The sequence below is a fragment of the Hippichthys cyanospilos genome, chromosome 2 (genome assembly GCF_059441005.1).
Source record: "Hippichthys cyanospilos isolate Australia breed blue-spotted pipefish chromosome 2, RoL_Hcya_1.0, whole genome shotgun sequence".
Classification (NCBI taxonomy): Eukaryota; Metazoa; Chordata; class Actinopteri; order Syngnathiformes; family Syngnathidae; genus Hippichthys; species Hippichthys cyanospilos.
Window position 1 is genome coordinate 19,669,745 of NC_142370.1, and position 17,230 is coordinate 19,686,974.

The 17,230-nt window shown below is 45.3% G+C and overlaps 2 protein-coding genes across 2 annotated transcripts; both read left to right on the forward strand.

Annotated features, from left to right (window-relative positions):
• The first annotated feature begins 225 nt into the window (after positions 1-225).
• ogfr (opioid growth factor receptor) lies at positions 226-4,750 on the forward strand. The gene is made up of 7 exons (XM_088408378.1): positions 226-961; positions 1,570-1,635; positions 1,707-1,788; positions 1,870-1,948; positions 2,168-2,234; positions 2,304-2,452; positions 2,545-4,750. Exons 1-7 carry the CDS (start codon positions 851-853, stop codon positions 3,596-3,598), a joined length of 1,608 nt encoding a protein of 535 aa, XP_088264504.1. The 5' UTR covers positions 226-850; the 3' UTR covers positions 3,599-4,750.
• A 1,254-nt stretch (positions 4,751-6,004) lies between these two features.
• Positions 6,005-17,022, forward strand: col9a3 (collagen, type IX, alpha 3). The gene is made up of 31 exons (XM_088408880.1): positions 6,005-6,323; positions 7,398-7,466; positions 8,324-8,359; positions 8,676-8,747; positions 8,917-8,970; positions 10,306-10,341; positions 10,447-10,470; positions 10,577-10,630; positions 10,743-10,796; positions 10,947-10,988; positions 11,058-11,114; positions 11,190-11,243; positions 11,324-11,431; positions 11,509-11,562; positions 11,647-11,700; positions 11,778-11,831; positions 11,919-11,972; positions 12,062-12,115; positions 12,190-12,234; positions 12,330-12,383; positions 12,489-12,542; positions 12,764-12,817; positions 12,905-12,976; positions 13,283-13,318; positions 13,441-13,485; positions 13,561-13,593; positions 13,953-14,099; positions 14,180-14,234; positions 14,312-14,494; positions 15,085-15,162; positions 16,201-17,022. The coding sequence occupies exons 1-31, from the start codon at positions 6,258-6,260 to the stop codon at positions 16,383-16,385; spliced, it is 2,037 nt and encodes a 678-aa protein (XP_088265006.1). The 5' UTR covers positions 6,005-6,257; the 3' UTR covers positions 16,386-17,022.
• The last annotated feature ends 208 nt before the right edge of the window (positions 17,023-17,230 follow it).

Consider the following 17,230-nt stretch of genomic DNA (forward strand, 5'->3'; position numbering starts at 1 on the left):
CTGTATTTGCTTTACGTTTGTGCATTATCAATTTATTAAAAGGGGATCGCAGATTATTTGTGTGCGTGTGTGTTCATTCATAGGATAAAGATTAAAAATTTTGATTCTTCATAAAGTTTGTATGCTCCCTCTCAACCCCCCGCGTGCGTGTGTGTGTGCGTGTGTGTGCGTGTGCGTGTGTGTGTGTGGGGGGGGGGGGGGGGGGGGGACTGCACTGACTTTGCATTAAGGTCTTGGCCAGAAATTGATCCATCGTCACAGCTTTTCATTCATATTTGTCAGGAAAGCGGTGCTTATTTCAGTATATCGCTGGCATTGTCCGGAATGCTGATATGATGTAAATCGCTTAATCGTTGAAATTTGACACGGATCGACTTCGGGCTTTCCTTCCTCAAGCTAAATAAAAAAAAGATACAGAATGGGAGAAATAAATGATTACTTGTATCAAGAACGGTATTATTAAGTCTTGGGAGCTGCCGCTGTTTTGATTAAAACGCCCACTCGAGTACTTGTGGAAAGGCGTCATCGCGGCCGCCAGCGAGGAAGGCGAGAGACGATGGTGGCCTGCGGAGACAACCTGCGCCGGCTTCTTTTTCTGTGCTCAAAATCCATCGGCGCTCGCTCAAACTCTTTTCATTGCGAGCTCGATACTTTTTTCTGCGCTCAAAATCGGTTTTGGCTCGCTCAATTATTTTTTTCTCCGCTCAAAATCTTTTTGTCCGCGCTCGCGTTTGTGGCACAAATATAACACCATACGCTGGGCTTCCCTGGGCTAACTTGAGCGAACGTGCCAGCGCACCCGGATCCATGCACATCTTTATCGCGAAGCTAGCTTTTTGTCGCGTTTGGAATGATGGAGGACGACTGTTTGTGTGAGTACGACTCGACGTGGGACGCCGAGAGTGATGGAGAGGAGCCAGCCGGAGACGGTCAACCGCGTCGGTCGAGGACGCTTGTATCGGTAAGTGCTGCTCCAAGCTCACAAGTTAAAGCTCGACTTGTCACGATGAGGCCGCGGCTTTGCATTCGGTGACTTGGCTCGACGTCGTTGTCACAGCGTTCGGCGCAACGTAAATATTAGCTACTGGCTGGCTAGCTAGGCTAGGCTAGCTGGCTATTGATGCTAGCTAGCTTGCTTGCTTGCTTGATTTATTTATTTGTTTATTTATTTACTCTTGTGTGGGTGAGGATGTACTTGATTCGGTTTGAGCTGCAAGTGGCGACACATGTTTGTAGTCTGCTACGTAACAACCCTAGGGAAAATGGTGCCTAACTGCCTTAACGTCGATATTGAAGTGAAAGACCTTGCAGATGGTTAGAAGCATGGAAAACTTGGTTAAAATGTCATTATCGTCGTATTATATTGGAGTACGTTCACGTTTGTTTTAAAATATTTATTTCTAATCGGTTGGTCAAACCTAAACACAGTATTGCAAATATCTCGTCTCGCACAATGTTGCTGTTACAGAGCAGCAATTGATAAAGTGACTGGCAGTAGTCATTATCAGTGATGTATATCACTTTACATGTTGGTTCGATGCTTGATGTGGGTTTATTGGTGGTTCGCAGCGGCATCACCCACCCAGAAACATGAGGGCGGCAAAGGACATGCAGAATTACAGAAGAGGATACCCTGTGAGTGCTGTGAACGGTAACGCTCCAACTGTCTGACTGTGTGGGAATCAAGTTATCTGTCCGTTCGCCAGAATCTTGCAGATGATGAATGCTCAGAGGACAAAATGAACAACTTGCAGTTCTACCTCAACAAATTCCCCTCTGCACCCGATGGTACGTATGAAACTGAAGTATAAAAAACACAATTCTGGCGAAAGGGTGCAGGTGACATGCCTTTTTCCTTCCGTAACACAGAGATCTACATTGAATCTTTCCTAAAAGAATGGAAGAATGACTACAAAAGGCTGGAGAGAGTCCACTCATACATTCAGTGGTATGATATATAGATTTTTTTTTTTGTTTTAATTAGTGTGCTCAAAAGAAAACCCCACATAATTTAATTTTGGTGTTGATTTTATGCAAATTCATTTAGTAGAAAACAATTGGTGAACACATTTGTTTTAGTGGACCACATAAAATAGGTGTGGTAGCCTCATGCACATGCCCTTGCACGTACTTATCAATATTGTTATTGTCTTTCTGCTTTCATCAGGCTGTTTCCCCTCCGTGAGCCCGGGGTCAACCTAATGGCTTCTGAACTTACCAAGAAGGAGATTGAGGTGTCTCACAGTTGGAGGGGGGGAAAAAAAAAAACCTCCACATCACTCACTTTTTGTTGTTCTTCCCAGGCCTTCAAAAGAAACGAGGATGCCAAAAGGAGACTGGTGGAGTCCTACGAACTCATGTTGGGCTTCTACGGCATCCGCCTGGTCAACAAAGAGATTGGTGAGGTGACACGAGCAGAGAACTGGAAAGAGCGCTTCGGGAACCTTGAGCGGTAATCCTACGAATACTGCCGTGTCAGTTTTTGTCCTGGTGTTGACTCACGGGGTGCCGATTAACCCTTTTGAACCGTCTCCTCTCCGATAGGAACTTGCACAACAATCTGCGCATAACACGCATCCTGAAGAGCTTGGGAGAGCTGGGCTTCGAGCACTATCAGGCCCCGCTCGTGCACTTCTTCCTCGAAGAGACCTTGGTCAAGAAGAACCTCAGCAGTGTTAAACGCAGCGTACTGGACTATTTTCTGTTTGCGGTTCTGGACAAACAAAAGCGCCAAGAGCTAGTGCGCTTCGCCTATCTTCACTTTGAGCCAAAGGATAAATTTGTGTGGTGTCCCAGAAAGATTCAGAAACAATTCAGGAAGGCGGAGAAACGGTCTGATGCTATTGGAAATGGAGAAGGCAAGGACGACGTTTACTCAAGGGCGAAAATCAAAGGGGTGGAAAAGAGGAGTCACCTCAAAGAGGAGGAGCTGGATAATGCGGGCAAGGTGCAAAAACCAACTGAAACCAGTAGAGACAAAATCAAAGAGCCCGAGACACCCGCTCGCCCAAAAGCGGAACCGATGACCGTTGGAAATGGGAATTCGGAGTCCAACAACGACAGCTTAGGGAATAGCACCGACTCCGTCGAAGAAACCGATGACATGGATCAGTCGCCCACTCCTGATACGGTGAGCGTCGAAACGGAGCCCGGTGCGGACCTCAGGCTCAAATCTACAAACAGCTCGCAGGACGCCATTCAGGAACAAGATCATGTCATGCAAACGGACCAAGACGTGAACACGGAGAAGCCACCCAAGAAGAAGAGGGAGGATAACTCGCTGGCGCAGAGCAACGGCGCCGCCGCAGACGTGAGCGGCGGCCAGGCGGAAGCGAAGGCTGGCGGTGACGCGGCCCCCGGCCAAATGAGTTCGCCCGCTCTAACTCCCCTTAAGACTTCAAAACACTCACCTTGCCTGTCGTCGGGGAGGGAAGAAAAGATCCCCAGGACTGATTTTACCCAAGTGCCGGACAAAGGTTTGCGCGCTAACGGGAGCGCCCATAAAACTCAGGATGAACTTACAACCGAGAAGAAAGCGGAGGATGTAGACATGGAGTCAAACCCCTCTAGTTTAGATCTGAGCCAGGGTAACACATGAAGTTCTCATTTACCCCAGGCCCGAATAGCCGTGAGGATTTGCTGGGACGGTTCCGCGTCGAGCGAAAACGTTGGGGTAGTTCATGTTGAGCGAAAAGGCCTTGATCGCAGTCGCTGTACATTTGGAATCCGGGAGACTTGCCGCGTCCTTCCCAGACCACCGTTCCATTTCCAGGCGCTCATTTTCAAGTTTGGGAAAAGTCGAATTGTCGTCCTCGAAACTGCAAGATGCGTTCTCCTTTCCCATTGCGACGGTGCTATGTAGAAATGCGTTGAGAAGCTTTTTGTGAGGTCAAAATAGCAAAGTGTAAAATAACAAAGGTGTTCAACCTAGCAAGCGAAACTTTTTGTGTATTGTCACAAACGCCGTACAATCGGGTCATAACTTCATGTTTTGTTTGTTTGTTTGTTTTTAACTTTGTTGCCAGTAGGGAAGCAGCCAGTGTGATAATCCCCACCGCCTAAACTTTGATCTGGGCCAACCTATGGGACTAAATGTGCATGTGAACGCAAACGGGGAGTCTTGTGGGTCCAAGTCCTAAAAGCCTTAATTCTTAGTCAGAATGCATGATTGACATTTTCATGATTTTTCTTTGGTGGAGTGACGCACTGAAATCAAATGTGTACAAATGGGGACGAACACGGAATTAACCTAATAAGTAAAATGGACCATGTAAAATGATTTTACTCGCTTCCTTTAATTTCTTTGCAGAATATATAAAGTACTATTTCACGTAAATGAACCCCCTCAATCACTAGAATATTTTTTGCGCTGAAATATTGGAGGCTTCCCTTTGCAGGCCGTTTTTGTGTTTATTGTTTTTACGCGTTCTTCTGACGGTCACCATTTTTATTCCTCAATAATATTGTCGGGAATTTTTTGGACAACGGAAAGCCTCGCCAAAAATGTGATAGACTGTTTGATTGTATCAAAAACTTTTCTTTGTCTTTGCATCAGAATTGGTAAAGCTTAGCTCAAATATGTATTGAGTGTCTTGGCATATTGGTATCCCCCCCGACACACACACAAACACTTGCACTTCATTGTGAACATGGTTGATTTCAAATATTAAAATGCAACAAGTACTTATACTTGAGACTATTCCTCCAACTGAAAACCTGCTCAAGAGCCGAATAAAGTATTTTTCTCTGACACGTTGGTCGAACTTGTATTTAACAAACGTCACGTGAGCATTGAAAATTGTATTTAGGCCTAATAGTTAAATTTAATCAAAAGCTCACAGTTTCAACAACTATATTCAGAGGCAAGAGAGAGAGGCAGAAACTTCATTTCCTCTCATTGCACTATATACTTGTGGAAGGCTGAAATGACAAACGCTCTTATTTTAAATGCATTCAGGTACTGTATGAAGCACAATAAGTTGCATCATGTATGAACTGCGCTATGAAAATAAAGTCGCCTTGCTTGTAAATTTTGAACAGGCTCAATTGTAGCAGCTCATGATCGCAACGAGGACCGCACCGTGTACCATTGTCCACACCTGTTATATTTGGTCGAGAGTGGTATGAAGTAAAAGTAGTCCACCCGATGGGATCAACTGAACAGCTTCTGTCGGCAGGATCTGCTGTATGGGAAGATTGCTAATAATGATATTGCTGCAGCTGAAAAGTTGTGTTTGATTACAACAAACGTAATCTTTGGCACCAGATCAATCAAACGCTGTCAAATTTATAGTAGACTCGACTGCTGGACAAAGAGTAGCCTAAATGAAGTTGAATTTATTGGTGCTGTAATTGCAAAAAAATCAAAACACAAAATGAACAAAAGAAAGACATCTAAAGCTATAGGTATCCTTTTTGAAACCACACTCCTTATACAGTATTAATCCTTAAAACTGCCATGCCGTACTTATATGGGTTAACACTAATAAAGCAAACTGTCTACAAGCTCCAGAAAAGCGCTGTACAAATTATTAATGGCTCACAATTTGCAAAACCGACCAACCGGTTATTAAGCTAATGAAATACTCTCAAATTATATGAATCTAAAACCGCGCAATTAATGTACAAAGCATACGGCGACCAACTTTGTAATATTATTCAGAACCTGCTGTTATGATTCAAGGGGCACAGGTGATATGAAAAAAAAAACTGAAAAGAACACATAAAGCAAATGTGAGGATCCGTTAAAGGTGCCAGTTCATGGAACAACTACAGTATGTCCGTGGCTGTGTCCAACACGATTTGAAAATATAGTTTTGGAAAAATATTTGCATTAAGCCCATCTGGCTTTGCCTGATGGGCCCCTACACACACACACACACACACACACACACACACACACACACGAAAAAACAAAAATGTGCGTGCGCGTGGACAAACGGGCACTTGGGACATCAGGCAAAGCCAGGGTATCGGTGGCGCCCCCTACCAACCGCACTCGCCTGCTCAAGTCTCATTCTTCATCACCCCCCAGCCGCGGCCACTCAAGTCCAGACTGAGCTTGAGCCCTTCCTACTTTCCGGAGGTTCGGGTTTATCTGGGAGCCAGGAGGACGTTATTCAGGAGCGGCGCACCTTCAGGTGAACGAAGGCTCCGTTAGACTCTCGGGGGGCCAGAGAGACTGGACCGGCAGCCGGGTTTGGAGCCTTTTTTCCCCCCCGCGCCATAACACTTGAAAAGAGAGCGAGCTGGGAGTCATGATGACCATCTCCGCTCTGTGGATGCTCTTTCTGTGCCAGCTTTTGACATCTTCGTCGGCTCAGGTAGGCTTTCCTCATTGGCCGTGTCGTTTCTCGTCGGGAGCCTGAGATGAAGCTGATAATTGCGGCGCTAGTTAGTAAGTTAGTTAGTTCGTTTTGTAGCCGGCCACGGGTACGGGTTCCGGAAGACAGTTGTGACCAAAAAAGCTCAATCGCCTCATCATATTATTACACCCGTATTTATTTCTTTAATAGCAACAATCATTATTCATTGACGGAATAGATACCATATGATGCGCTGGTTGTGATTCGGTTGCTGGTGTTTTTCTTCGACCTGTGGAATGTCTAAAGTGAAAGGAGCGCACACAATGCCTCCTCTGTTTGTCGAGACCGACTGCTCAGTGGACAAATACACGCCGAAGCATAGACTGGGTGTATTATTTCATTGACTATTTCCCTTCTGTGTTTTTTGTTGTTAATCTGCTGGATCAGATGTTTCATGTAAAACCCCTGATTGCTTGCCATGCTATAGTTTGCAGACCGATCGATGAGACTGATCGGATTCACGTTGAAACCTTGCAGGACCCAGCGACAAGTATCCAGGGTTGCGTAGAATCAACGCATTTTTAATGTTTCAAAATATCTTTTATTTCGCCTTTTTCTGAGCCAACCCGATGCCCGTATTGAGCATTTAACATCATTTTGGGGGGGAGAATTGTTTCTACAGTTTGTCATTGTTGCATTTTATTTGATTTATTTTTTTTCATTATTATAATCGTAGGTGACTCGTTATTATATTTTCCAGCGTATTTAAAATCGTTGCTTTTTCTGGGCCAGTCCCAATCACCCATGAATAGTAGCGGTCAACTGTACTGTAAATCAACACTGTGTTTCAACAGATTAGATGGATGAAGCCATCTTTTGATTAGATCGGTGATCAATTATCCTTTTCTTTCAACTTCCTGGTCAGCGACAGGCTCCGAAATCCCATTGGTGTGTTGAGTGTACCACACAGTGCATTTTTATACCTTCCTTCACATTTACTGTATGACGGCATCAAGTAACTTCTACTTTTTGAAAATGAACTCGGCTACACGATGACACGTGGCATGACGCTCAGTTGACTATGTATTGCAGAGGCCTGGGCCGCGAGGAGCCACTGGGGTAGCGGGGCCGCCGGGGCCCCCTGGACGGGACGGCATCGATGTGAGTTGACCTTTGCTTGAACACACACTGCGCATCAGCGGCAGTGACTCGGCCCCGGCCAGCAATCGAAAAATAACGCAGATTTCAATGGGTGGCGTCACTTTCCAGGCAGGCTTCCCAAAATATTGGTAATAAATCGCGTCTGTAGATTGGATTTGAAAAATCGGACTTTCGGCTTGCTAGGCCGAGTTGCTCAGCTGTAATGCTCTCGAGAGTTTTACTCTTTCGCATGCTAACGATTGGTTTCTTGGTGTCTTAAATGTTTTGTCATTGTGGCCCCTCCCACTGTCCAACCCACAATTATTTGATGCCAATAATGGCAGGCGGATGCAAGCGGATTTTGGTGTGCATCTACTCGATGGACAACGTTTGCGCTAGTTTCTGTGAATTTGACCTGTCGTTTACAGCTGCCACAGTGGTACAGTTCTCACTTAGCTCGTGTGCAGTTATATACGCGACAATGATTGATTATTGGTGCAAACTCGGTGAATGTGCCCTTGTCAGGCAAAGCGAGTGTATTTTATTTGTAGATGACTCTGGTTCCAGCAGTTGGGTGAAGGCACACAGAGGGGCTATTCATACATTCCCCAGCTGTGTGCGACCATCCAGAGTTACACCTCACGCCTCCTCCCCGCACCTCCAGCCCCCTCACCTCATCAAAGGTTGCGTAGGGGGTTTGAGCATGTGACCATTTTTAGCTTGGTGCGCTCTTTCCCCCAAAGCCTGCAGAAACGTCACGTTGCACAGTCTTTGCGATATCCATTTTTTCCCATTTTTATGAATGCAAGGGGAAAATTAATGAAATATATGCAAATATTTGCCCTTAATGTACTGTACTGTATGCCTCCCAATTACAGGGCAAGCCCGGACCTCCTGGAATGGCTGGGAAAGCAGTGGGTATTTCAATCATGGTGTCATAAAATGTGTTCAAATCAGAATTATAATTGTTTTGAATTCTACTTTGTTTTGGTTTTTTTTTTTCCCTTTATTTTGCTTTGGCTTTTGTTTATGTTTTAATGAGTTTTTAGAGCAGGGTCGTTTGGTAAATTGAAACCCATCCGACAGACCGAACGCTCTATTTGACCGCGCAAAAAAAATGTTGAAATAAATAACGTATTAGTTTTCTGTTCTTACATTGCCCCTATTTTGAGAGTCTCACAAAAAATGTATTTTTCAATGCTTGTTGATTTTTTTGTTTATTTGATGCAGGGCCCAAAAGGAAAAGCAGGAATACCGGGGGTGGCAGGAAAACCAGGTTTACCAGGACTTCCGGGGGTAGATGTAAGTCTCTTGAATCAACACGCTGCCTGTGTTGTCCTCTGGGAACAAATCACCCCCCTTACAAGGCTTTTTTTGTTTTCTTCTGGCATGAATCACTTCTTATTCACTTTTCAAAAAATGTCTAATATCTCAACAGAACACAAGGTGATGAACTCTCTCTTTTCTTCAGGGTCTGACTGGTCCTGATGGTCCCTCTGGGAAGGATGGCCCTCCTGGAGAGGCTGTAAGTCTGTCTTGTGGGTTGTTGACATATGGTGAACCTGAATTCTCCTCTGTTACAATAAATATCTTTGGGTTAGTGTGAGGATGGAGGTCAAGTTTGTCAAGTTTGATTCGTCAAGCGTGCTCGGCCTTTCGGGCTGAACACTTTTAATGAGGGATCAGAATAAGCTTTATTTCTCTAATCCGAGCTGGAATTCCACTTCCCCCCCATCGGTCTATTAGACTGAGAGTGAAAGTGGCAAACCTGGATGACTATTTGGCGTCCGCCTTTTATAATTACACGTACAAGACATGTACAAGAATGTACAAGACATGAGATTTAAGTTCAAATACTCCAGTGTACTTTGAAACAATCGGCCTCCCGTACCTAGCTAGCCAACTCATTAGTAAACCTAATGATTGAGGACCCTTGTGCCCAGTCGTCATTGACGCCACATCATGTGCTTTCTGCATTAGCAAAACCAACACATGAGAGGATACTGATTAGTAATTACTGTACACAAATGCAGTACACATCAAAAGTTTGGAAACACGCTCAATTTTTTTTTTCCCCTTGGCATTCTGGGAGCTTGGATCGAGGGATGCCGTTGTGGATTAACAAAGATCCTTTAAGACCCTTTTGCGATCAAGGGCCACATAAATAAATGTGACTTGATTTTAGATTTGACTTTATGAAAAAACATTGATGGAATGATTAGATTCTTGAAAGTAGACACCGTTAGCCAAGATAACAGATTTGCACATCTTGGGATTTTCGAAGCCAACTTGATGGGGTTGATGATTTCATGCTTTATGCGCTGAACTGAATTTCGGTTGACAGCTCTGCATTATCATGGAATGTATTGACCTCTTTGTGTGTTTGCGAGAATGTGTGTTTAAAGGCGTTTCCAAACTATTGACTGGTACTGTATACTGCTCTGACTCTTCACAAAACAAACACGAGCTGAGGGAATGCAGTGGATAAGCAAAGTGTAACATCTCTACGATTCTTTGGGCTCTTTCGTTTACAAATACAGCAGAGAGGGTTAAATAAAGGGTAGCGAAGGCGTCTTTTTTTCCTTCCCCCTACATATACCACATGGCCAGACCATGATCAGTCCGGTCATTGGTTACAAACTGCTCGGTGCAGTATTACTAGTTATATTATTTGCACATTCTTGTCTGAGAATGACATACAATGATGTTTTCAATTTAAAAAAAAGTTTGAATACGTATCACAGCAGAACGCCATTCACGGTTTTATATTCTGTTAAGACTTATGCAAATAAGCCCCAAACACAGAATGACACAACTTCATCCGATGGATTCTGATAACAATTTGTGTGTCTCCCCGCAGGGAGAACCCGGACCTCCTGGGCCACCAGGGCCTGCTGTAAGTACCCCACCATAGTATCAACCAGGGCCTCAACTAGCGATCCCAGACTGACACAATTCAAAGTGGAATTTGTGCCGGTAATATTTATTTTATTTTCCGTAGGGCAGAGGGAGATCGGGGGCTCCGGTGAGTTTGAAAGCATTTTTTCTGTTTATTTGTTTGAATCCAGGCAGAATATGAAACTGCCTGTTCCCTTTTCGCTAGATTGCTAGTTTAATATCTTTTGTTTTAGGGTTTACCTGGGACAAACGGGTTGCCGGGTGGTGTCGGACCTCAGGGTGCCGTGGTGAGTTTCTGTCCGACCTGCTCGATAATCTCCTGCCACCGTCGAGGTGGCGCAACATCCACGGAATCTGAAACAGATCGTAGATGGACTGCAATATGCTTTATCCTACTAGGGTGCTGAGGGTCTTCCAGGACTTCCCGGACCTCCTGGCCCTGATGGGCCACCTGTAAGTGCGGCCTGCACTATATGTGAGAAAATAGTGCTGCTAGTATAATTATCCTGTCCCACGTTTTTCCACAGGACACCAAGCGACTGTTAGTCATTTATTTTTTGTTGGTCAAGCGTATGCATGAAACAATGACTTGTTCTTTTTCAGGGTCTCCCTGGTACTCTTCATGATCTTACTGGTGACCTCCTGGTAAGTTTTCAACGATGCACCTAAATGAGCTGCAAAATGAGCGGGATGCTAAGTGGCGTTTGCATACAGTGTCCTGCCATCTGCCCGCCCGGTCCTCCTGGTCCCCCAGGGATGCCAGGATTTAAGGTGACTATTAATGATGAAGAGAATGGCAAAAGCCCTATAATCACGCACGCAAATGAATACTGTCACTTCTGGTAGGGTCACACAGGCCATAAAGGAGACAAGGGAGAAGTCGGGAAAGATGGCGAAAAGGTAAGCGTACGACATACGGCACAAGTGTCCGACAGATGGTGTCGGTTTGTCGGTTGACTCAGTATTGGCTTTGTCTTTAGGGTGATTCCGGTCCTCCTGGCCCGCCGGGTTTTCCAGGGACTGTTGGACTTCAGGGCCCACGTGGTCTAAGAGGTTTGCCGGGTCCTATGGGACCAGTGGGAGACAGAGTAAGAAAAGGCACTGATGCGGCCTCGTTGGGAAAAGCCCATGTTCTCTTTGCCCTGATTCTCATGTTTGCGCGTAGGGTCTGCCTGGCTTCAGAGGCAAACCGGGCATCGCCGGCGTCATCGGAAAAACAGTGAGTGTCTATTAGGCTCTGAAACGCTATCACACACTGCTCCAATCAATAAATTGCTGTCTGTGTTTCATCTGATTCTTTCAGGGTGACACCGGAGAAAGGGGCCCCCAGGGTTTCAGAGGACCCAAAGGAGAAATTGTAAGTAAGAAGAAAATTGGAGTCAGGAGGCTCGGCAAATGCTCTCTCACATAGTTACGTGCGCATGCTTTAAACAGGGTAAAATCGGGCCGAAAGGAGCTGTTGGTGGCGCTGGCCCCAAGGGGGAGCCCGTAAGTGACCATTAGATGAAAATGCATCCTCAACCACCAATACAAACACGGCGGAGGGATGTAAGACCGCCTTTGATTTGCTCATAGGGAATTCCTGGCAGAGACGGCAAAGACGGCACGCCGGGAATGGATGGCGAGAAGGTACATGTTACAGTTTGGGCTTTTTGTGCTCTGTTCTTAAAAGCCTTATTAAGAATGATATTTTAGTCACAGTTTGTGGGTTTGTTCAGGGTGATGCTGGGCGCCACGGGGTAGCTGGAGAAAAAGGACCAAATGGACTGCCTGTATGTTACACATTCAACTAGATCTGTGCCTCCAATAATTGGCAATAAGATACCTAATATATTTTCCTCCATAGGGTCTACAAGGAAAAGCTGGTAGCAAAGGCTCCAAAGGACAAGTTGTAAGCTTTAAAAACAAACGCAAGCCTACAAGTCTTAAGCAAGAACAAGAGCAATTCAAAACCTCTTCTTTTTTTCTCTCTCTCTCGCTCGCTAGGGTGAACCAGGAAAGGCTGGGGAGACGGGGCCCTCCGGAGAGCCAGGTATTCCTGTATGTATCTTGTGGGCAGTTACTGAATCTCTCCGACGTCGTTGCCATATTTAAGCTTGAGTAATTCAGCTTCTGCTTTCTCAACTCTTTCGTATCTCCTCCCAGGGTGATATTGGCGTACCAGGAGAGAGAGGCATAGCAGGACCCCGAGGAGTGGCTGTAAGTTTGTGCCACCACGCCCATCAAATGCACAAGCAAAATTGTTCAATTTGCGGAAACCTTTAATTTACCTTTGGTAGATTACAATTTGTGAGTGTATATTTTTGTCTTCTTGACTGGCAACCAGGTCAGGGCGTACTCCGCCATTCACCAAAAGACAGCTGAGATAGGATCCAGCAATGTTACCGGTAGTTTAGTAAGCAGTGTTGCTTTTCCTGCAGGGAGGCATTGGACCAGTAGGCAACCAAGGACTTCAAGGAATGAAAGGTTTCCAGGTCAGTGCAAACCCCGTCAGGTTTTTTTTTTTTTTTTTTTTGCTTTTGATTGTTATCAGTCATTTGACAGAGTTTCATATTTTGCAGGGCATCACCGGAACTTTGGGGGATCCAGGTCTTCCAGGCCCAACGGGGATCCGAGGAGAGTTTGGCGAAAGAGTGAGTCTTAAACCAACCTCAGCCGACATCGAACACGAACAATAGATTACATTTTAATACTTTTCTTTGCAAAGTAGCAGATATGTCCATACCTAGGCCACGTGGAAGTGGAATAGAGCCCAAATAGAGTTCTGACACAAAGTCTCGTAAAGACAGAACAAAGATGCTCTTTATATCACGTCCCCTTCCCCACAGCCTGCCCAACCTCACTGCCTCTGCAATATCCACCCACCCCACCCTGCACAAATGTCTCAACATTGCTCTCATTTATGTCCTGCACCCCTCCCCCTACCCACAACTTCACAGGGCCCAGTTGGAGCTTCAGGAGCCAAAGGAGACATGGTACTTATTTTATTCAAAATTCAAGCCGGTGCCTGGTCATGCTTTAATGCCTCGGTTGAACTGGCGTTTTTGTCTGGCTGTTTCACTGTTATATGGGTGACTGTGCCATGCTGTAACTGTAGGGTGTAGCAGGCAGCGATGGTTTACCCGGAGAAAATGGAGAACCTGTAGGTATCCTTGTCCAAATGTTCACATTGGATCATGAGAAAGCTGCTTATTTCTTGTTTATCATCCTTTTACAGGGCCATTTTGGACCAGTTGGTCAAAAAGGAGAGGTGAGCTACATGTCAATCGTGTGTATGTACTGCCTACATTCACACCTCAAAAGAACTGACAGCAGTATTGCCGTCACCAGACTTTCTGCCTCACATTCCAGGTTTAACGGGATTAATTAGAGCCATTGTTTCTTCTGCATCCTTGACTGCTTAAATGGCGCAAGGTCGAGATGAGCGGCATCAAAGTGCAGCGCAGTTTGTGTAGTTACAAGCTCAGCGTCGCGCCTAGACTCTGATTTTCTTTGTTTTTTTCCTTCTTGAGAGAAAAAAAAGGAATTGCCGATATGTTTTGATCCCCCTGACATTAAGTTAGCACTTTATGTAAAAAAATCCAAGTCAGTAATTTTTCTGGGAAACAGGCAGGAAAGCGAGGAGAACTGGGACCTAAAGGTGTCACGGGGCCACAAGGAGAACTTGGCGCAAGGGGGCCCCCGGGGAAACCAGGTTTGATGGGCTTCCAGGGAGAACAGGGTCTTCCTGGCATTGCCGGAAAGACAGGTGTGCCTGTAAGTGTTTCCTTGGGAATATGACTATGACAGACTCCTTGAATTAATGTCCATAATAAAATCTTGCTCATGTGTTTTAGGGTAAACTAGCAAGTGAACAGCACATCAGAGAGCTGTGTGGCTCAATGATCGACGGTGAAGATTCACTTTCAAATTCATTCATATATTGAGCCAAAAGCAAGACGGAAACTGACTGATGCCGCACTCCGCAGATCAAATTGCGCAACTGGCCGCCAATCTCCGCAGACCTCTGGCACCAGGGATGGTCGGCCGACCCGGACCCGCCGGACCTCCGGGACAGGCGGGAGTAGCCGGCTCCATCGGTCACCCGGGCGCTCGTGGACCGCCGGGGTACAGAGGCCTGCCGGGGGAGCTTGGCGATCCTGGTACCCGAGGTACGGTGCTTGAAATTACGTAGAGGATAGCGAACTTGACTTGTGAGTTTCAGACAGCGCATCTCTTGAGCCAATTGGGAGGAGGGGCGCACACTTGTTTTGCTAAAAGAGACAAATGATCAAACACACAAAAAAGAAATGAAAAGACTGGCAAGGAGCATGGGTGCAAGCTTACCCACATTTGGCGCTGGTTGCTAAGTGACCGAACGGCATGCGGTTTGTTAGGCAATGAGGATTTGTCACTGTTGTGAAAGAAAGCCCTGGCTTGATGTATATGATAAGAAGAAGAAGCAGATTTCAATTCTAATAGCACAGCAAAATCTGGGGGAGTTTGAAAAGACCGCTTCCGGGTGTACCTGAGGTTGAGCTTCCAGCGCTTTGACAGCTTCTTGGTGTCCGTTTGCCCAAATTAAGAGGGGATATAATATTAGGATGTTCCTAGCACACAAATGCTAGTCAAAACAACAGTTTTTGTTTTTACGTTAGAAATCGGTCAAAATTCCTGTTGTCATTTGGAAATCACTCAACCACCGCCCTTCCGTTGGATCTGCAACATACGTAATTGTTCAAACTGTCATTTTTGACAACAGGTGACGTTGGCGAGCAGGGTGATAAGGGACCCGTCGGTAAAGCGATCGAGGGCCCCATTGGAGACCAAGGATATCAAGGTACAGTACGTGGCCACACATCATTATTCGAGTCTTTGTGTCATTTTTCCTTTGATTTATTTGCACCAATATTCAAACGATGTGATCTTGAGTCTTGGCAACAGTAAAAAGGAAGAACTGCCCAGAAAGATTTCAAATGATGCCACACTCTAAAAGCAGTTGGGTCAAAATAACCCAATCAATCATGGGTTAAAAAAGGACCAACCCAATATTCTGGTCAATCGGACCCATTTTTCCTGGATGTTTCAAAACAACACTATTTTTAAAGTCGTCTCATAGGAAACACCCAAACGCCGGGCTCGTTCTGTGCAAAACAACCCATAAAGTTGGGTCGAATCGACCCAAATTTTGGGTTGGTCCTTTATTGACGCCCGATGGAGTTATTTTTCACCAAATGTTTTTAGTGAACCTAGAGGGAGCATGGCGACAGAACCATGGTTCAAGTACGTACGTATACAGTCAACATTGCCAATACTGTTGCCAACATTGCCAATACTATTTGCACACTGTCAGGAGGACTAACTGTATAAAAACATATTGGCTACCACAGCAAGAACATAACAAGCTGAAATGTGTAGTGAGAAACAAATGCCCCGAGTTGAACTGTTAGACCTACTGTACAATACAAGTTGCCATTATTACTCCCCTTCACTGCCAGCACAATCAAAATGAAACTTTTATGTTTCTAGTGGTCGCTAGTAGAGAACGAGTCAACTTTTTCACCGCCAGTCCAGTAAATATGGATCTTGGAGATTCATAGCCACCAATGGCAGTCAATCAGTTAATACGACCTCGAGTTGAGGGTCAGCGCTGTTACTGAATGTCCTACGTACATAGAAAATAAGCGAGTGCCTCACCATGAATATGGGGGTGAGGGGGTGATTCACTGGAGATGTACAGAATATGGCGCGTGTCAACAGTGCTCTACGTTTTGTACACAAGACTACATCTGCAGTCAACGCACCGGATAAGAGGCTTCAGGTCACCAAACACACAAAGAATGACGTCCTCGTCTCAATAACCGGATCCTCTTTACAGGTCTGCCGGGAGTCCCGGGGATCGTTAAAGACGGCCGTGACGGCTCTCCTGGAGATCCAGGTGAGCCTGGAGACCACGGTAGGGTAGGTAGGACTGGCCACCAAGGACCTCCTGGAATCTGTGATACATCGGCCTGTCAGGGCGCATCAGTTGCCGGGAAATCATCGAACCCGAAAAACTATTAAACGTCGCCTCCTGCCACCTGTTGCCATCCAAACCAACAACAAAAAAGCTTGGGGGAAGAGGGAGGAAAGGATGGAATTAAAGATGAGAGTGGGCTCAAACAACTGCTCGTTATTTGAATATGCATGTTCCCAAGTCGGAAAACCGACAGCTGTGACTTTTTGAGAGGAACGGATGAACAACCGACAACAAAAACAGCGACTGAGGTTCCCCCCAGAAAAATCCCACTGTCATTTTTGAATAAGATGAATGCATCACTTAAGACTTTCAGATTTTCAACACGTGAAAAAAAAAAGTGCTTTGTGTATAAAAACCTTGTACATTGTTCTTGCCCCCATTTTTATGGTCTCCTCTGACAACAGCAGCGAGTAAGTATACTGTTCATACACTTGGGGCCATTGATAAATCCCGGGCTGCAAATCGAAGCAACGGTAAATGGACAGCAACAAGCAGGTTGTAGAGTAATCCAGGAAATATGACTTTTTACCCCCCCCCCCCCCCCCCCCCCCCCCTCGGCTGTTTTTTGTATGAAGTTTGTGTCATAACATTTGAAGTTGAAGCTTTAGAATCAACTGCCAAATAAAAGTGGTGAATGAAGAAATCAGACATTGTAAAATAAATCGACCAATCTTAGGTGCAGTTCTTTTGGCTTTTTTTAGGCTGGATTCTGCAATGACCACATTCACAATGTACTAGGGGTGCTGTAACTGTTATGGAAACAATTAAGCATTATTTATTATTTGTGGGTGACTGTTGTATGTACACTTGATAGTTGGTACAGCGGCACGTTGTAAGAAAGAACAAATAAAGCCACTTTTCAGTTAAAAGTTACTGTTCTCTACATATG

Excerpts from the sequence above, each read along its gene's own strand:
- ogfr (XM_088408378.1), top strand. The coding sequence starts at position 851 with ATGATGGAGGACGACTGTTTGTGTGAGTACGACTCGACGTGGGACGCC. Across the intron at positions 1,789-1,869 it reads ATTCCCCTCTGCACCCGATG|AGATCTACATTGAATCTTTC; the intron begins GTACGTATGAAA and ends TCCGTAACACAG. Across the intron at positions 2,235-2,303 it reads TTACCAAGAAGGAGATTGAG|GCCTTCAAAAGAAACGAGGA; the intron begins GTGTCTCACAGT and ends TGTTCTTCCCAG.
- col9a3 (XM_088408880.1), top strand. The coding sequence starts at position 6,258 with ATGATGACCATCTCCGCTCTGTGGATGCTCTTTCTGTGCCAGCTTTTG. Across the intron at positions 13,594-13,952 it reads CAGTTGGTCAAAAAGGAGAG|GCAGGAAAGCGAGGAGAACT; the intron begins GTGAGCTACATG and ends TCTGGGAAACAG. Across the intron at positions 14,100-14,179 it reads CCGGAAAGACAGGTGTGCCT|GGTAAACTAGCAAGTGAACA; the intron begins GTAAGTGTTTCC and ends CATGTGTTTTAG.